The sequence below is a fragment of the Anarrhichthys ocellatus genome, unplaced genomic scaffold (genome assembly GCF_004355925.1).
Source record: "Anarrhichthys ocellatus isolate YVR2014 unplaced genomic scaffold, GSC_Weel_1.0 scaffold35, whole genome shotgun sequence".
NCBI lineage: Eukaryota > Metazoa > Chordata > Actinopteri > Perciformes > Anarhichadidae > Anarrhichthys > Anarrhichthys ocellatus.
In genome coordinates this window covers 3,164,095-3,185,498 of record NW_022280065.1, presented here as the reverse complement: position 1 = coordinate 3,185,498, position 21,404 = coordinate 3,164,095, and the positions used below count along the sequence as shown (strand labels likewise).

Sequence of the window (21,404 nt, the reverse complement as noted above, 5' to 3'; positions counted from 1 at the left end):
TGTGTGTGTGTGTGTGTGTGTGTGTGTGTGTGTGTGTGTGTGTGTGTAATGCTGTGCACTCAGCTGTGCAAGCTGCCTGGGAAATGTGCCGAGTTGACAGAAAGACAGCAGCGCGTGTACCCTCTTATGTGTGTTTGTGTTCGTGTGCATTTGTATGTGTGTGTGTGTGTGTGTGTTCAACAAGCTGCAGTTGCTTCAGTCAAACTCTTGTTATATTTATAACAAGAGATAGCAGCTTCAGTCTTAACATGCTTGTCGCCCCGCTGCTGCTGCTGCTGCTGCTGCTGCTGCTGCTGCTGCCGCATGTTTCTCTGTTCATCCTGTCACCAGAGCACCTGGGATCTCTTCATCTCACATTTGACCTTGGTACAATGTGAAAACCAGGTTGCACCAGCTGTGTTGCACACTTCTCCCTGTACTGTGTGACCGACACAATTATTCCTCTGTAGTCCTTTAAAGCTGCATTAACTCATTTTCTTTGCCACTAGGGGGCAGAAACACGCTGACGTCAATACAACCCAAGCTAATGATTGCCTAATAAAAGTGATATGGTCAACCTGTGACCTAACAATTGCTTACTTACACAGTTTTGCAGACACAGGGCAATATAATCATCACATTGGAGTCTGGAGTGTTTTTTAGCCACCAAATTACAAGCCCAACATTCACTCTCCTTTTTTGCTCTGTTTTGGTCTCCTTTAACTCCTGGAGAAGAAAACATCTGGCAATTTAGTTAGATGTCCACGTTTCTTCCCCAGATTGCTGTTGTCTAATATTTGGTGCTGTTTATCAGACTTAACTGTTAAAAACAGCTGCCTGCTGCTGCTGAAGACAGAGGGATGAAGGCAGTGACCCATTCCAGTAATAGCGCCGGTAAAAAGAAAAGAAAGATAAGCTAAAAGAGGCTAAAAAGCATCATAAAGCTGCAAAGATGGGCAGTTTTTGTCTGTTGATTTATGAGGACAAGCAACTCCTCTTACATAGCACATAGAGTAGTCATTTTATCTATTGGTTAATTTTTAAATATTGATGCAGCTTGCACATAAAAAGACTGCTGCCTTGGTTGAAGTCCCAACCCTTAAGTGCACAAAGCTCCTGTTGCACCAGAATAAAAAACAACAACATTTAAGAGCATCTATAAATCTGTTCAGAAATGCTGGCCAAGTATTTCGTCAATGCTTGATCATTTATATTAAATATTTGACCCAATGTTTCCCACTCTCACCAACTCTGTATTGTGTTTTGTGTATCCAGGATTATGCAGCTCGTGGGAACCATTTAGAGTCAATGCAGCTTCGCAATATTGTTGAAATCTTGGAGAGTGACTCACAGCTGCTAATTTGAGTACAGTAATAAACAGAAAACACCACTGCATGTATGCTGGTGACACAATATCAAAATCAAATATCAGCTGTCTTCGTCTTTTGCACACAAAAAAATATATGAGAACATCTTTATATGGGAAGTGGGAAATTTCGCATTTTCACTTTAAGATTGTGTTTATTTAACCACTGAGTCATCAGAAATCAGAATGTGTACGTGTGTGTGTGTGTGTGTGTGTGTGTGTGTGTGTGTGTGTGCGTGTGCGTGTGGGAGGGTGACTAACCTTTGTCATGATGATGGAATCGTAGACTAAGTGCTTCTCTTCTACTGTGACCATATGATCTCTCCAGCTCTGCAGCCGAAAAATCATCCAATTTGACTTTCTTCACCAAGAAAGAGCGAGGCATGATGGGACAGTAGTTGCTCCGACACTTATACAATAAACAAGCACACTTCTTCTGTCTTCCAACCCACTTCAGGCCTTACAAAAATCTATAGTTGAAATGCCTGATTTTAATGACAGTGTGGGCTACTCCCTGGTTTCAGCTACTATGTGCGTTCGCTCCCTCCAATCAAACAGCCTTGAAAGTGGAGAGACATGGCTTTTAAAGATCAGACAAACCAAGTGCTCCTCAGTTCCTTATGATTTGGCATACCTGCATTTAGCCTATCTTACAAATACAGACTGATTTGTTTGGTCTTGGTAAAGAAATTGTCTGTTTTCCTCTGACAAAAGATCAAAAATAAAAAATAATAATAAATCAGTTCCTGTATTGACTATTGCTCGAAGACAAAACGTCGCTCTTCTCTTGCTATTTGTTTTATTCCGTTGCTTCAAAAGGAAAAACGACCGTTTTTCAAACCGTTGTTCTTCAGCACGCGGAGAACTCCAGTCAACCAGTTCTTTGCGTGCACCTTTTGCCAGTCTCGTGGTTTCAGCACCGGACAGCTCCCCTCGACGACAGCCCGTTCTCTCTCCTTTCTCCGCGTGCCACAACACAGCCCACCGCCACTGAACGGACGTGCAGAGACAGCACCAGAGAGAGAAGAGAGAATAAAAGTTTCCACCGGTTTGGAATGAGCTCAGTCAGAAGACACACTCCGGTGGAATTTCCCACGCAGGTGAGTCAACTCAATATATATATATTTCTTTCGAGAACAAACCGATAGATGTGCCGGTGCCTTCAAAAGAAGTAGAAAGGTAACGAAAAATGTCAAAATGTCACCACAGTTCCTTACAAATGTTGCTAAAAAAAACTACAGTTGGAAGACCAGAACAGCTCATCCCTCCGTCGCGAACTCTACACTCCTCTCCACCTCTCTCTCTCTCTCTCTCTCTTCCTCTCTCCTTAGCGCGTGCAGAGCTGCGGCTCTTTCTGGTGCACGAGATCAGCTGTTGCAGCTTTATAGGCAAGCGAGAGAGAGAAAGAGAGAGAGACAGAGAGAGAGGGAGAGAGAGATGGAAGTGCTTAATATTATTCATCAGAAGAAGAAAAAAAGAGCATCTTGTCTTGTGGGACCAGCAGCGGCGCGCGGTGTCGGCCGGGGAGGGATTTAATGAGGTGGTTTAAAGTGCAGGCTGACGCATATTTTTATGGCAATAAAATATAAGTGTAGGATGTTTTTTCTTTATAAAAAAAAAGGATGCATGTGAGTGATAATATATTCAATGAAAACAGGTGCTACATCGAAAAAGTTTCAAAAATCCGCAAAATTGGCGATATTAATTATTTTGGGGTTTTATTGTTTACATTTGCCATTTATATTAATCTCTTCAAGGTAGTTTAAAATGTCTATATCGAACAGACTGGTCATGCTGTTCATGGGTCAGACAGACCACTAAGCACATGGACTCCAATGCAAATCTTTTACTAAACTGATGTGAGAAAAAAATAGATGATTGTTTGGTTTGTTAAAAGAGGTATCCTTTTCACTTAAACAAAAACTACATAGAGGTCATATGCATACTAACACAGTTACGCAGGCACTGATTTGTTAGAGAACACACCAAAAATAACAAATTACTTTTTGTAAGATATGTCAACCATTATATGAAGATACTTTTAACTGTAACCATTATGTATTTGATTTATGTTCTATGCATCATATTTACTATTGTAAATGCAAATGTCAGCTGTCGGTTTAGATTTTTAAAAATCCCCCTCCCGCCTAATGATTCTAGCCTTTCTCAAGGACCGAGAACCATCAAATCAACATGAAACACAACTTCTTGTGGCACTGAACACAGGTCAATGCTTTTACACTGCAGTCAACCAATTGAACTCCCAGTATGCAAATCAGCGTCCCCCTTGGGCCAATCAGCTCTTCTGTGCTTAAATCCAGCCTCAGCATTAGCCAATGACTTTAGTTAATGCAACTGAGGTGAAGGTGTTTTTACTGAATGGTCTTTCACAGAGAAAGAGAGAGAATGCTTTAGGACTATGAGTTACACAATGCTATTTTCTGTGTCAGAGGACAGGGGCATGGTGCAGAATGATGATGCACTGTTTTGGTGTTTGCACACTCAAACAAACAGACAGACATCTCTCTCCAGCCAGTAGACAGCGATGCACACACTCACACACTCATGCAAAGCCCTACCCCCATTCACACACATCCAGGCAAGCAGGATGATGGGGTGTGATGTAATGCAGTGACGTGTGCGTTTATGTAAGTTCTATTCAGTAAGGTCCTTGGAGTTAACCTATTTTTATACTTCATTGATAAATGTTTGAGCGAGACGGAGGGAGTACGTCTATGTGTGTGTGTCTTTTTTCAGACTTGTGCGTTTGTGGGTCTGTGTTGAGTGCATTGCTTTTATCAGTCTGTTGGTCTCCTTGGTCGTCACTTAGTGTTGCTGCTTTATTCATGTGTTGATGCACTGAAGGGGTTTCGTTTCTAGTCTCAGATGGACTGTATAATATTAGATACAGGCACTAACAGTATATGTTTGGGCATGTGGTCTGGGGCTCTAAAACAGCTCAAAAAGGTAAGGGGTTTTCTGAATGAGACCAGTGCATCACATTTCTATTGAATGATTTGTAGTTCAACATGTCCTATTGTTAACCCTGTTTATCCTGTGTAACAGCTCTGCACTCCAATGAAGCTTTCATCCCCTTTTAGTGGTTTTTAGCTTCATGGTTTTGGTTGTCCTTCCCACACAGAAACTGTACAGTCAAGTCTCACTGCTTCCATCAACCCTCGCCATTCGCTACATGCACAGCACGAAAAGGCGATACTACGAAGAACGACAGCATCAGTTGTTTCATCCCTAAACGACATATACGCTGAAGGGACAAAGCCCTCTGGCGACGAGATCAGAGGAGGGAGTCAGGTGACATTATCACTAAGTCGGGTTGGCTGGATAGGTCAACTAAACATTTCAGACAGGCGCTTCTTTCACGGTTCCAACCGACTTTTAAAAAAATCAGAACACAATCGTTCCACAATCCTAACCACGTGTTTATTGTTGAAACCCTGACAACAAAGATCCCCTAACCTTAACAAAGTAGTCACGTCATGTGTCACGTCCACAGGAGCAACAAGGTAGATATTGAAAGGTATCTGTCGGCGGGGGTTGAGTGTAATTCTCTCAATGATTGTCTTCCTGTGCCGATCAATGACACACCGTGAAATACCAGTTCTATGTGGTCTATTTCTATGATGGTGAAATTGTCCACTCCTCCTTATTTTTCCTGCTAGCCTGCGAGTGCAGCTATACTGCTGAGCAAAGCGAAATTTATATGTGTGTGTGTGTGTGTGTGTGTGTGTGTGTTAGATTGTGTGGGGACATGTGGAGACTGGAGACTTATTAGCATAATAATAGACTTGCATGCATGTAGACAGCCAGGCGGTGTGTGAGCATGTGTGTGTGTGTGTGTGTGTGTGTGAGAGAGAGAGAGAGAGAGTCCTGTCAGGAAACACAATCGAAGGGTCCTTGTTGACTTTTCATTCCTCTGTCTTTTAAAGAGCTATTAAAATGACAGGGTTTTAAATAAAACGCCATTCAAATAGAAGGGTTTTTACATATAAAGCAATGCAGATGAAAGGGTTTGTAAACAAAAACTGACAGAGAGAGACACAGAGCAGGAGGGAGGATAGAAAACAGAAGCAGGGGGGGAAGACAGACAGAAAAGCAAAGAGAGGGAGCGAAACAGAGGAAAATAAAGAGGACAAAACACTTATAGAGGACAAATGGAAGGTCAAACAGGGTTTTAAATGTAAGGAGAGAGAGAGAGAGAGAGCAAGAGCGAGAGCGCGAGAGAGAGAGAGAGAGAGAGAGAGAGAGAGAGAGAGAGAGAGAGAGAAAAGCAGCTCACAGTAACATAACTGTCACGGTAGATAGATAAAGGTAGTAATGGATGACCATGACCAGAGACCCGTTCATTTTCATTCTAATTTTACATCTGCTTGTCTCGTACTTACTCCACAGTGAGTCAGTTAATGTTGATATGGTATTGATGGTGTTTTTCACGGAATTGTTATAATGGGGACACATTTTAGAAAAAAAAAAGAAGTGGTCTGTTCAGTTTCTCAAACCTAAATGTGTAAACCATAAACTACAAAGGACCATTACAAAAAAGACTGTCTCGACGCTCCTTGTCATAGATTCTAAAAGTCTCTAGGACGGCATTTTCACAAAAGATATTCCGTCATCTTTAAGTTTTAACGACGGTAATGTGGATCGCTGGGCTGCAGGCAAACACGCTCAAAATAGTTCAGATACGTTCTTGTGGCTGTTTCCGTTACACCTGTACAGATTGTGAGTACAATGTCTACCTGCTTTTTTTCTTTTCCACTTCAAAGGTGCATCCAAAGGAGCTGGTTTAGACCTATCACCTTGTTTGACCTTCATGTCCGTACGACGCTTTCTTGAGATTTAGGAGGAGTGCACGTCGGCTCTTCTGTGACCTCTCCGTTGTCCATAACACCCTTCAGAGACATTTGCTTGCATCTTCAGAGAACATCCCCCAAGGGGTCCAAAGATAAATCTCACAAGATGATTAAGGGGATAGATTTCTTTGAAGACACTAGTTTGTTTTAAGAGGTTTCAAGCCAAAAGATTTAAGAACAATTGCCTTTATTCAAAGTAATGTAATTCAGTGTAATCGTATGCAATAGAAGACAACTCAGTAAAATAGTGGCCATGAATACGTCATGTCCAGTGCATTAACATTTGAAAAGTGCAGGACGTGACAAAACTAAATACAATAGAAGAGCACACAGCTGGCTATAATAAAACCAAACAGAGACCAAAAGAACAGAATATCACCAGTAAACCCGTAATGTCCATGCCATTAAGATACATATATGACTCTGCATGTGTGCTATGAATATGTATGTTGTATGTATAAGATGTGACCCTGGACATTAATATGTATTGGGCGGTAATGAGGCGAATGGGCAGATCAGATGGGTCCTCCTAACTGGTCACATGTGGCTCATTAGGAAAGGGCCACACAGAGCACCTGATACCCTCAAGATGACTACTGCACCCCAAGAATGATCTATTAAACATATTGGTTTTATAAGGCGAGGCAGAGAAACAGTCGAGATGAAAGACAACAATCTACATTTGGATCTGAACTAATATGACAGATATGTGATAACTAACTACTCTGGCAGGAGGGGTACAAGGATGTAGAGTGAGGTTCAAATGGCAGTGATAGTGTCTGGTGTAAGACTTTCAAGACTCTACCAAATGCTCCTGTAGTTGACCCTGACCTCTGACCTATTTGTGGACATGGGAAACTAAAAAAATGTACTTGTCCAGCAGGAATCATCATCACACATCACCACTATAACCCTGGACCGGAGGTGATGTTACTGTAGAGAAGGGACAGTGTACCTTCATCAGCACTGGAAATAAGATAAATTTTTGTGGTCAAATACTCTGATCATATTTGCAATAACTGCTGAAATCTAAATGTATACCAGGAGAGAGGTGGAGAGAGAGAGCAGCAGGACGCATTGTTGAGTCCATATTAACTAGGCACATGTGTGTCATTATAGTAGGTTGAAATAAGACAGCTGATACCCATGTGGGGACTGTGGGGTTATAGAGTCATATCTCTGTGCACATTGCCATGTGTTTCCTTTTCTAACAGCAGAACTCAAGTACGTCACAAATGACCAGATGTTAGTGGTGTTGTACGTTGAATCTGTTTAGCTTGATTTTAGGACTTTTAGATGGTCACGCACGCAGACGAGCAGAGGAAGTATAAATGTCATAAAAGTCAGACATGTAATTAGGTCCTAATAAATGGAGCCACCAGATACCCAACAACCTTAATCAAGTGATACGATGTGTATCACTTGATGTATACTGCAAATGTATCAACCATTTCCAGTAAATGTTTAACATGTTGACATTGTACAATTCTACTCCCTGAACATTTTTAAAGTCAGAACCCTCTCTATGTCATCCTGTAACAGCTAATTCGGTTATATTGCTTAAAAAATGCGCTGAAATAGCAGTTTTAACAGAACCAATAATATTGCAATTTTGCTATCTATGACAATGAAACACAGATCCAATCAAACTCTGGGAAATGCCTTGATTGTGCGATATTAAACTGGGAGCAGGGAAATCATAATGAATCCCCAGCTCTGCTTGAAAAGTTTCTAATACTTGAGAATGACATAACGTGTTGGAGACCCATCGTCTTTCTCCGCTACATGGACAGAAAGCTGCGCTCCTCAGTTCAAATCTTCAGATGACCTGCATGGTGGTCCACAATAGACTTAGTCAGTTAAGATAATCCAAACCATTCTGGCCGATACATTTCCTGGTTATGCCTTTCAGTAAAGATCTGACTGACGATGATGATGGGTGTTTATATGAGCATACAATTAAATAATCGATAAGAACAACCCTGTGACTGTGTAACACCATCTTCACGTTCTTCTCTAAAGATTTTTAATGGAAGACGAAACATAGCTCTCAGTCACAGTAAAGAATGAACAGCAGTAAATTAGATCACTCTAAAATGTATGCACATTTTGTAACAGCAGTAAGGATCCATTTTAAACAATCTGTTCACATTTCAATGATTAAAGTCTCTGGACTGTCGAGGATAACTATGTTTCTTGGATTTTTTGTTTCTTAGCTCTCTGCAATGTCATTTTATCTCTTTACCCTAAACTGAATTTGCCATTACACAGTGATCTAAACATCTTATGACATCACTGGTGTATTCCTCTCCCAATACAATATATTGTAGCCGCCACACATTGACAGTTTGAAGACTAAGAAAAGCCATTAACAGGTAATAACAGCTCATTATTGTAAAAATGTCATAACAATTGTGCATTTAAATCAAATTGCATGCCTAAGTTTTGTGCAAATGTTGGACTGTTTCTACCTACAACCTACTAAGTCTTACAGAACAAAGCTTATTACCTCCGCCAGGAGAATCATGCGATAACTTGCTTGTGCGTGCATGAGTGGGTGGGCGAGTGTTCACCTCTGTGTCCGTCCACAGCTAATCTGGCATTCTGCTGCAGCAACTGCATAATATTTTGTGTGCCCAGTTATGGCTGCATGCTCAAGGACCTCTCATGGTTGCAGTTACTCACACTTTTATTGCCTGTTTGATACTGTCATTGACTGCCTGCTGACTCCTCACTCACTACTCTTAACAGGCCCCCAGCCGTTAGGGCCCGCTAGTATTAATAATAACACAGATGAGTGCATTGCCGAACCCCAGCAGCTGCCAGAGACACGGTGGAGGAAAACCATAAACGGTATTTCCAAGGTTGGAAAACAGTTCGCAAACCTGTATTGTTTTGGACGGTGTGTTTGGCTATCAGCTAACGGAACTACACATGCAGCTGACTACATTGCCGACGCTCAGCCGGCACAATGCGGCGAGAGACACAGTTATTCTGTGCCTTTTTATTTTGGGCATAAAACTCGTTTACACGCATATTGTTCAAGTCACTAACACAGAGCTGAGACGCGCGCCCGCACAGAGCCGGTGTAGATAGCTGCACAGATTAAAATGAGAGCATATCTGTTGTAGGAGAAGTTAAAAACACGTCTGATTCACTTGAGGTCTAGACAGGGGGGTTAGCAAATAGTGGGTCGTGTTCATTCAATCACACAACACAGCAGTGTTCATTGCAGACACACCTGGCAGAGATCTTCTCTCTACTGAGCACACCTTTCTAGTTAACAATCATCTTTAACTTGTACTGATGTTTATTATTCCTTTCTGGGATTGAAACCCAACTTTATGAACCCAAGTCTGGGGCAACACATGTTCACTGACAGATAGATGGATAGATGGATAGACAGGTTTATGAGTCATTAATTCAAACAAAGGCGGCTTATTAACCAGTCTGTGTTCACAGCTGGCTTACACCTGATACCTTCAATAGCCCCAAGACCCCTTTAATTATGTGTGCGTGTGTGTGCGTATGTGTGTGTGTGTGTGTGTGTGTGTGTGTGTGTGTGTGTGCACGCATAGTCCTGTTGTGCCACAAAATGATAAGAAATGCTCTTACTGTCCTCACTCCTCTAGATGAAAGCTTACAGTATCAAAGTCCTCAAACACAGATTTTGAACGAATCATTCTTTAAATTTAGGATGGACTGACAATGGAGACACTACACGAGGCTAGAGAGCACAAAATGAGACACAATTAGGAAAATCCCAGAGGACCAGGACAGCAAATCTGACACTGCAGTGCATTTTTCACCGAGATGAAAAGGTTAAAGTGATCACAGACAGCCAACATCCTTACAACATGGACACCTGCCCATGTTTAACATCACATGCTTGCCAGTATTTTACAAGTGGATGTATTAAGATAACAGAATTTCTTGTTCTAAGATGGTCCTTCATCCATTCCAATAAAAGTAGCTTAGTCCTCAAACAGCAAAATAAAATCTCTCAAATTCATTTCTAATCTAATTCCGTTTTGGGGCCCATTGAATTATTAGCTCATTGTTTACGTTGCTCAGAAAATTGCATTAATCATTTTTAATACCGTACTTTTGTTATAATTGTGTACACAAAAAAGCGTTGGTCATATGACTTGCAATACCGACTGGGGCCACTACTTCAAAAAAAGCACTGCAGCTCTATTCTTCTGGACTTGATGCTCCATATGAACACACTGGTGACTACATTTGAATATTTGTCAAAACCCATTTAAAGTTCTCACTGTGTAATTCACATCAAATAAAAAACAGTTCAATTGGATCTATTAGCTTTTAACAGTTAATGCTGATAATTTATATGTCAAAATGACAGTAATTGAATTTTCTATTAAACCAATATTCCTGTATTTCTTGCTCTATCAAGATTTAATAAACCATTTCCTTTGTTATTTTCAAGAGGAGTTATTCTACTTGAATCCATGCCCTTAAATAATATGTCAGCAGGAGCCCTGGTGACACGTTTACCCTCCCTGCTGTTGTGTAAATTAAGATATCTTCAAAGGCTGCTTTTCACAATGTTAGTCAAGTGTAGTCGATGTCACCTCTTGAAAATTCAAAGGGAATAAGATGAGTAACTGAAAATCAGCTAAAATTAGAGGGGTAACAAGCAAAGCAAAGCCAGTTTTGATTGGCAGTGATGTTCTTGTGATGAAGAGATATGAAACTGTGATATTTGTAAAGCAATCCGCCTCTGATTTGAAGCCGCATGAAGATCTATTTTTGCTCAGGTCTCATCTGTGTCAACACGTTAACCCTCATATGAGGAAAAGACAATTCGCACGATGCTCCTCCCGTGACCTCGGACAATTAAGCCTTCATTTGCAAACATGGCAACGTCACACCTGAAGCTAGTTATTTAAATTGTATCTCATTTTGCGCAACAACTCAGCAGAGAGTAGAGATTCAGGGGGTTAATTGGGTCTAGGGACACAGTCACACACACACACACACACACACACACACACTGCCACCACCACCACCAAATCCTCTTAGCTCTATAATGAAGGAAGTGGAGGAAAAGTGAAGCAGAGAGAGAAACATGGTGAAAGAGGGCGAGGATGGAGAGATGAGAGAAAGAAGGAGAAGGAGACAGAGATGCAGGTCAAGATAAAAGGATAAACACTGAGGGATAAAAAAGCAGGTGATTCTGTGATGGAAGGAACAGAGAAATAGGAGACGCAGAAAAAAAAGTTGAAGGGGTGACAGTTAAGATTGGATTGTAAAATAACAATGCCGTGTTGCTATGGAAACAAACATTTTTATCAGCCCAAAAGGCAAGGAAGTACCTGCTTGTTAAACCTCTTGTGCTATCTTGTTAAGCTGTTGTTATGTTTGTGCGAGCAACAGTATGTTTGCAGTCGTGGCGTTCCCTAATGAAACACTGTGGGCGCACGTCTGGCTTTGTTCTGTTTTTTTTTTTTTTTATTCTCCCTAGATTTTTAGACTAATTATTATCCTCTCTCTCAAATGAATGTGTGAGGTTTTGTTTATAATGACAGTAGGAAATGAATACAATCTGTATATTGTAACAAGGCCACAGTGAATTGGGGAGGTTGGAAACTTTTTATTAAAAATCTGCCTAATTTTAAGCTTCGTTGATGTGGATGTTTCAATGGTTGTTATGATCCAACCCAGCTTGATGGATGTATGATCTCTGTTGTTTGGGATCAAAACAAGTGACCAGATGTAGTCAGGCCTGTGTTTCACATAGTTTAGACACAATAGAGGCAATTTGTATTCAAGCATTGAAGAAACATGAAGCATGAAAAGGTAATGCTGCTACAGAGCTAACACAAATACCACCCATTTTACAAAGAAAAATATGTCTTTCGGTAAACCTCCAGGGAGCTCTGTGATCACAGACAAAATGCTCAAATCAGGTCAGTTCATATCAGCAGCTCACATACCTCCTCATATGCTAATTTGGCACATCCCTTTCGAGCACAAAGCACCGTCAACAGAAAGATAGGATCTAAGTCCTGCACCTGATGATTTGAGAGCAGACTGACAGCTGATTTGATTCAAACAGCCAAACAAGATTCAGCCATTTTCTGGTCATGTGTGAAGATACACAGGGATGTAAAATCAAAAACTAAGGTTGAATCCTTAAAATTTCATGTTTCAGATATTATCTATGATTGGAATTTTTTTTCTGATATAGCCAGTCAACATATTTACAGTCAATAATTATAGCTCTATATAGTTTTCTTGCAGGAATGGCAGGGTCCACCATTCCTGCACTGGATACCTGCCGACCTACGCACAAGGGATTTTTCAGCTATTTTTTTCTCTTTGATATCTGCCTCACTGTTCACTCTCCTTCAGATGTATCAGAGCTGTATGTATAAGTTACTGCTAATGCAAACTCAATATTTCCTACTGCTGCTGCTAGCTCATATTAAAAACATGTAACTGCCGAAACACAGGGTGGCTTTTATTGTGAAGCAGTCAAAGAAAATGTAATTTATAAGGTTAGTGCTGACAGCTACCTTTCATTAAAATTGCGTTTATAAAATATTTTCCAAGCCTTAAATACACAAGTACATTTTTTTGGGAGGAATTAAAGCATTTCTCAAAGTCCTGCAGGTTCAAACCCAAAAACTTAAAACACAACGTCTTTGTCAGGATAGACAGAAAACCATAAAATCATTTTGGGTTCTGCATGGTGTTTTAAAAATGACTGATCCACACAGATGATGGACTTATATCGTATTCTGTCGTCAATGTCAATTTATTTATATAGAATTGTAATCCTATATTCTCTATAGCGGGCGGATTATTGCACAGGAATTTCTTGGTCAGCTAAGACGGTAAACGGATCAGCAGAGAATATCATATAGAAGTTTGGCACAAATACGCGAACGCATGCATCAGCCAATCCTTCTCCATCACTTTTTCCTCATTTCCAGTGAACCTCTCCCTTCCTCTCTGTGATACTGCTGATTCCAGTGTCACAGAGTTGCAGAGCCTTGCAGTTATTCCATTGAGTTATACTAGTGGAGGAGACCTGGATCATATCTTGGTCTCCCTTCGTCTGAGACAAAGATAAAAGGCAGAAGTTATGTGTGCAATCGCCAGATACCACACAGACCACACCGAAGGTGTTTCAATAAAAGACCAGATCAATGATAAGGGATGAAAGGCTTTGATGTCATTATTAACTCAAAAAAATCTTTTATCTTTTTTTCTGATCAGTATGTTTTTTTTTTATCAGGGTATTTAATTTAATTTCTTTACCCATGAAAAGGCTTTTTGGACTTTTTAGAATTATTTTTCCCCTATCCAAAATATTATTTCTGAACATTTTCTGAAGTTTACAAAGATATTTGGGTGGTTTTTTTTACTCAGATATGTCTCTCCTCACTCTTCCAATTTGTCAGACAACTCTCCAACAAAAGACGATCATTGTTTGTTGAGACTGCCGAAATAGACTGACTGTGTCTGTGTTCATGTGTGTGTGCATGTGTTATAGGACGCTGGGGGAACAAAGGATTTCCACGACACAAGGGGCCCAGGACAGGACTGAAGGGAGGAGGAGGAGAAGGAGGAGGAGGAAGGGATAAATTAGGAAAACGTAGTCCAACAGAGCACAGACAACAGAAGAGAGGATCAGAGGATAAATGAGGAATAAATGACAGGGACATTTCAGAAAGACAAGCTTTAATGGTTTTAGGGTTAAGCACTTTTGAGGGCTTTTTTTCTTTGCAGTATCTCAGCCCAGAGTGATTTAACTTTGTTGAATAAAGCTCAGTGGAAGTTAAGTCAGCTCAGGTCTGCTCAGTTGATGGGAGGCTGTGTGGACGGGTTTACTGAATTTTGGCCTTCAAAAATCAACTTAAACAACCAAAGTCATTCTGCCCTTTGTATCTTCTCTAGCCACAATTTTAACACATATTTGAAATGTTCTGAAGGGTGCAGCAAAGCTTTACCACAAAATGAATTTACCATTTCAAACATTAATAAACCATGGCTCTATTTATTTTCAAAGCTTTATAGCTTAAGTACTAGCCTCATTCCAGATTTAGGAATACCACGTCTCCAATATCTTTCAGTGATTCAAAAAGTGAAAATAATAACAGTTAAAGAGTAACAAAGTGAAACAAATCAACTCTGTCTCCTAGAAATTATGTTACTTTGCAACAGCCGCCTCAATTATAATTGTCTATCAATATAATGATGAAGAGTTGTTTTTTTTGCCAAGTCCCAAAATGTTGATGGCACAGCACTTGATAAAGATTAGTGAAATAGATTAGGGAGAGATACAGATTAGGGAAAATATTATCACCAAACATAATTCTGGCAGAAATAACATTTTCTTCAAAATGTAGATAGCAAAACAAATTAGTTGTTGGCCGACATGTAATTTCTAAAGAACAAGGTTGAAGAAAATGGCAAGTCAGTCTGATTGTCAGGCAACGTCAGTACAACTACGATCAACAGACCTATTAACTACAAATGTGTGTGAAATCTGTTTAATGTGACCAAACAGAAAGAGGTTAATGCTCTTCAAAGTCTTCAAAGTTTCTCTCAGTGGTCATTCAGAAAAAACTAAAATGTGAAAGATCAAGGAAGCGGGGTTATCTTCTTTTAGAAAGCAAAAGAGAAAACATGTACGTATATGGTAACACCAAGGACAAAGGGATTTATGGACAATTAGATTTTTATATCTGAGAAACACCTGCATTAACAGTGAGTCTGCAGTGACAGTCATCCCAAATGTTGTCAATTTTCTAAAACACGTTTAACCAACCTATTGCAATTAATTTGCCAAAAATAATTGTTTTGAAAGTGTAATACTTAACAGCAACAAGGTGTGAGGATATATGTTGACAGAATGGCTAATTCAACTTGCATTAGTTGGCATTTTATTTATGGTAAGCTGTATTTACTGTGGGATTTTACTGTGGGATTTTATTCAGTTGATAGTTTTGTCAAGTACAGCATGTGAACGTTCGTCCACGTTGTCACGCTTTCCTCGAAAATGCTTTGTAAAATCTGGTTTGATGGTCGATTATCAGCGCTCAGCCAGACGTCTGTTGTTCCCTCAACAATAGACTACTACCAGCCCTCTCTCTCTCTGTGTGTGTGTGTGTGTGTGTGTGTGAGAGAGAGTGTGTGTGTGTGTGTGTGTGTGTATGTGTGTTAATCATGATGCAGCTCTTATCAGCGACCGTCAGACCTGCAGAGTCTCCGATGTGCTCCCTGCTGATAGCTGCACACACAGAGGTCTCCTCCCCCATCGGGGTTTTAAATAGAGAACTAATAGACCTCAGCTTGGAAAATAAAAGCCGAAGATCATTACCAGGCGAGGATGACAACTCGGTAGAACAGTAGTAACAAACAGCTGATGATGCACTGGCCTCTCGATGTGCAGTCACTGAGTGGGAAGGAGCTGAGAAAGACACCGCTGTACGAAACCGACAGCAACCGCATTTTACATGATTTTTGCTGCAAAGACTGATGGAAACATGCTTCATCTGGCAGAAGACCTCAGCTTTTTTGTTTAGTCTCACAATGACTTTTGCATATTGATAAAATTACAGAATAGATGGATTGTTGTGAGCATTTTTGCTGGATCATGTCTGTTTTGCAACCTGAGGCATTGGAGGTCAGATTGAGTGGACTGTGAGTGTCTGAATCGTGTCCTGCAACTCGTGACTCTGACTCTGATTTCGGCTTTGACGTTGAGAGAAAGACACACAGAGAGGAGGGTGAAAGGATAAAATCAGTCATTAGAGTCTATTCACTGTCTCTATGGTGCCAATGGAAAGGCTCTTGACCTGCCGACTCAAACACACACACACATACACACACACACACAGTAAGAGAGAGCGGGCTGTAATGAACAGTCGAGGGAGTCCATTGCCCCTTCTGTTCACATTTAGACTCTTGATTGGCCGAGACCTCTGACCATAGAAGTCAAAAGGTTAAAATTGTGACCCTAAGGACAGATGTGTGCGTGTGTGTGTGTGTGTGTGTGTGTGTGTGTGTGTGTGTGTGTGTGTGTGTGTGTATGGGATGGTGAATTAACACGAAGAGGTCCAGAGGCGATAGCAAAAGCTATCCTGGATATTCTGATGTAGATCTTTACAGTTCAAACCTTGAATGAGAGGTTTTTTTCTTTTTTATAAATTAACACATTATGGGTCAGCGTGAATAGCAGGTCAGCAGCTTATGAAACCCGAGGTCTGTTTGGATGTGTGGGAACTCGGGTCTGCAGATGACAGCTCATTAACGGAAGGAGATTTGACCGTCAACCCCAATCACTCTCTTCCTCTTCCCCCACCCCCCCTCAGGCTCTGCAGCAACAAGGTCAAACACAGAGGTGGAGGAGGGTGGCGTGGTACAAGCAGTAAGGTGTTTGTGCTGATCTATCATTTAACCACACACACGTTCACACGGCTCGCACATCAGTGGGATGAAGCGTCAGTCTTCAACATGTGAGAAGTCTTTGAAGATGGGACGAGACAACTCGTCCGTCTCTTCCTTCTTTCTCTTCTCTTTTTCTTTGTGTGTTGTCCTGATCAGCAGTTTGTGAAATCCCTGCAGAGTGTTGGGAGATGCTGCCTGACAAACAAGGCACCCAGTAACAGCAGATAGAGAACAACAGCGGAGGAGAAAGAAGTTTCAGATCATTGTACAGCTATAGTTTTCTTTCGACACTTTCATATGATAATCTTTTAGGTAAAACTCCAAAAACCCACTATACACTACCTGCTCTGCACAAAACAACAGATAGACACAGTAACTGTACTGCTGAGGTGCCCTTCAGCAAAGCACCCTTGCCTGCATCTACTCCTGATACAGTATGCTAACTGTAAATCATATATTTCTGTCTCGGAATGAATAACCTAGTTATACAATTCCAAAAATACATTGTTAAGTTCTCTCTTTTGTCATGTCTTAATGTCACGTGTAGTATGTTGGAGAGGATTTTTTTGTGCCTTCCTTCCTTCCCTCCTTCCTTCTCGAATCTGAGTTGTACAAGAGTTTTACAGCCTAGTTTGACATCTTATTTCATCACTCTCCAATCTCTTACCTGAATGCTTAAAAGGTTCCAGCCAGTAGCACCACGTTCGAGGCGTAGTTCACCTCCAAAATGTCACTGAAATAGGGTGAAATTATCAATGTTTAAGCTCAAAACAACTCTGTCTGTCTCACTTGCACACCCTGTGAGTGTGGGTACCGTAATTGAGGCAACTAGTTGTTGTTGTTGTTTATGTTTCTGTGCCGCTCCAAAGTTTGCTCGTTTGCAACAGTGTACTGTATTTTTAAAAAATAGGCATTAATTGGAGCCACACAGGAGCCAAAAGTTTTGCACAGGGCAACCTGGGGTCAAACTATTGAATGGAAGCAGTGCACTGCTCAGAAAGTAAATTAAAATATCAAGACCGCTGGAGGTGAACAGATATCATATCAAATGCGCATCACATCCTAATTGCTTATCATTTCCCCCGTCTCTCTTTAATCTCAAACCAAACGTGACAGTAATTGTAGGCTGCAGAGGCACATGTCAGCAGAGGGATCACTACCTGCAGAGAGGATAAAAAAGATGACAAAGAAAACAGATAAAGTTGGAGAAAATCCGGCAAAAACACTGCAAAAGGGGTCATAGCCTAAATTTAAGTACAGAACTTTAGTCTCTGAGTCACAACTGGCAGTTCAAAAATTAATCAGCATATAGCAGGAAGTATGACAAAATAAAAAAAGAACCAAACTGAGGTGAAAGGGACGGAGAGGTGTAGAGATAAAGAATTGGGCCAAGCGGGGATCAGCTTCACACAGAGATCACAGTCACGTCTTCCTATCTCTTATTTTTTTCTGTTGGTCTATCTGTGTTTACCACCATTGCTCCATCTTTACCTCCATCATTGTCGGGTTTTTTTTCTCTCTGTCTCAGCTTGTCTTTGAGAGAGAGAGAGAGAGTCAAAGAGAGAGTGAGAGAGAAGATAAGCTTAGACAGAGAGATGGAGCTGCAGTAATAAACAGGCAGTTAGAAAGAAGAGAAAGAAGATGAGAAGGAAATGCAAATAGTTGCTTTATGGTTGGGTCAATGGAAGCAACAATGGTCCTCTCGCTCTCAATTTCTCTTTCTCTCAATAGGCTGTGGACAGAGCAATAAGGTCAGAGGTCACACCCTGATCAATACACATGTCCACCAAACAGCAGCATTTCCTGCTTTTTAGATTTTAAAAGAAAATATCTTAAACAATGTAAGAATTGACAATGCGGAACAGATTACTTTCCCCAAAACAGAGAAGTGTTCAACATGGTTGCAGTGTTATGGTCTCTTCCTTTCAGAATAAATTCCTTATGTATGCAGAGGGATTTGCTTAAATCTACAAACACTGTACCAACCCTGTGCACAATTATTTATGTGTAAATACTCGTGTTCTCGTCATAACTGGAGCTTCATACGTCGTCGGGGGTGCTTCAGACAAATCATCAGCAAGCACGACAAAACCAAGAAAAGCCACACCCATGTCTTATAGCGACATGGATAAACTTCTGATGCAATAAATTCTGGATGATGAGGAGGAAGAATGTCTGTCTCAAGTATTTGCTCCACAGCGATGGATTCATCGGTTAAACAACTTGAGAAAAGATGATGGTTGGTTTGACAAACTTTTGCAGCCAATGAAACTGGAAGACGATGAGGGGATTTCATACAAAAAGGATACCAACTGTCTTAGACTCATGTGAGCTTACATTTTGTACATGAAATATGGTACAAAATATGTGAAATATGTGAAAAATATATAAACCTGCTGTACTTAATGACTTCATCATACCGGCTTCACATCTGGGTTTCAACTTTGAATGTGGAGAAGACCAAGAAAATGTTTTCCCAAAAGTCTGGATTTCAAGGGAAACCCATCACTGAACCAATTTTAATATGTGCTCTAGAGAAGAGTGCCGCTCTCTGAAAGTTTATATATTTATAAACACTAGTGATTCATTAATTCCAGAGAAACACAAAAGGCAATAGATATCAAACTGAATTTGACCAATTTCAATTTTAAAAGAGAGAGTTTCTTTGTCAATATGTAGTCTTCATACGTGTGGTGCATGTTTGGGTTTGTGTGTGTGTGTGTGTGTGTGTGTGGGATTGGATAGATTGTGAAGGAGCAGACAAGAGGTGATCATAATGACAAAAAATATCATGCGCACACTTAGACATATACACAGGAAGAGGGGGAATGAGGAGTGTAATCATCTCCAATCAAGATGTTATTGATTTCTCTCTTTCTCTTTCTCTGTGCCGCTCTCTCTGTTTCTCTCTCTCTCCCACCAGCACCTGGCTCTTGTCACAGTAGGACACTGAGGCTCAATAGCAGCACTGAGAGAGACAGTTATACATCATTATCTTTCCATATTGTGTGTGTGTGTGTGTGTGTGTGTGTGTGTGTGTGTGTGTGTGTGTGTGTGTGGGTGTGGGTGTGTGTGTGTGAGTTCCCTGGTCACCGGCTCTGAGACGAAACACACACAGATGTTTTTTGCTCTCTTCTGCTCTCCAATCACGATTTGCTGCTTGTCTGCAGCCACAACAACGACACACAAATACACACAAGCAGAAGATCCTTCAGTTTTCAGGACACTTAAGTGTCTCCATTGAGGACAGAGTGCCTCCAAACTTCACTTCTCATCTAAGCAACTAAATACATTTACTTCAGTACTTGAGTACAATATTTGAATTTACGTGAGTGTTTCCGTATTATGCCGCTTTATACTTCCACTCCATTGCATCTCAGAAGCATATATATTATACTTTTTACTCCACATTCATGTGATATCTTTACATTGCAGATTTTAATTTTTAATACAAAATATGAATCACCTAATACATTACGAAAGATTATTGTGGGTTAAGATACCCAGCAGTATGTCAACAATTAAGATTAGCTCCACCTTTACCAGCTGCAACAGTAACATTTACACATTAATGCATCACTTAAAATAATCCAGTGATATCATATTATTCTGAAATGGGCCGTTCTGCATATGAGTACATTTACTTTTGCTATTTTAAGTACATTTTGAAGGGTTTTTACTTGTAACAGAATGTTTTTAATTACTACTCTCTCTAATCTACTTATAAGTAAAAGTTCTGACTACTTCTTTCTACACTGCTGTACAATAACCTTTTGTATCTCATATTGTATCATCATTTTAAACTTGAACAAGCTCGATTACTTGCACATTTAGGCTTTTTTACTATTACAGTGTTCCCCACTTCAATGTAGAACACTAGGTATATATTGTGGACTACAGTAAAATGCACTATTATGAAAGTCAGTGTACAAGAAATTGATACAACCATTGTGTACAAATGATGTCAGAGATCAGTGTAGCTGCAACATTATAAAACTACTGCTTTAAACATCTGAGCGTAAATAATCACAATGTTAATCTTCTAACTTGGTTTCCTCGTCCTCTCTAACATACTGTATCCTCAGATTTTAAGTCATGATAGATGGATGGATGTATGGATAGATAGATAGATAGATGGATAGATAGATAGATAGATAGATAGATAGATAGATAGATAGATTATTCATCATCAGGGAGAAATTTGTTTGTTACAGCAGCAAAATAAATCAGAAAGTAGAGCTACATAACTCATGGAATTCAGAGATTTGCTCCATATTATTTTGTACCAAAAGTTGTTGTTGAAATCCTTTTAATATGTGTTTGTTTTTGTGCAGGTCATATCTTTTGTGTTTTAACAGACCAACCCACAAAACCCACAAATAAAAACAGCTGAAAGCATCACAAGGGCTTCCCCAGATGTGTGTGTAGGTGTGTGTGCGTGTGTGTTGTGCGTGCGTGTGTGTGTGTGTTTGTGTCAGTGTCTCTGTAGCCGTATGTTAATCAATGCCGTTAATGTAGCAATGAATTAGTAGTTTAGATGTCACGGGACGCTTAACACAGCTGATCCTTACCAGACACCCACAGAAACACACACACGCACACACACACCAACACACACCAACACAGCCCACAGGACCCCTGGGGACCACAGGCGGACATTGTATAGTAGGCTAATTATCCCAAATTGCTAAAGTAGTAGAGAGAGAGAGAGAGAGAGTGTGTGTGTGTGTGTGTGTGTGTGTGTGTGTGTGTGTGTGTGTGTG

At 40.4% G+C, this 21,404-nt stretch overlaps 1 protein-coding gene across 1 annotated transcript in view; it reads right to left on the bottom strand.

The window, feature by feature from the left end:
- The window catches only part of LOC116393945 (transcriptional repressor scratch 1-like), a 10,919-nt gene extending 8,235 nt beyond the window's left edge, over positions 1-2,684 (bottom strand). Inside the window, exon 1 of the mRNA XM_031866677.1 lies at positions 1,607-2,684. Within this exon, the coding sequence (XP_031722537.1) occupies positions 1,607-1,730 (124 nt within the window). The 5' untranslated portion in view covers positions 1,731-2,684. The remainder of the gene's footprint in view (positions 1-1,606) is intronic.
- Positions 2,685-21,404: the final 18,720 nt, after the last annotated feature.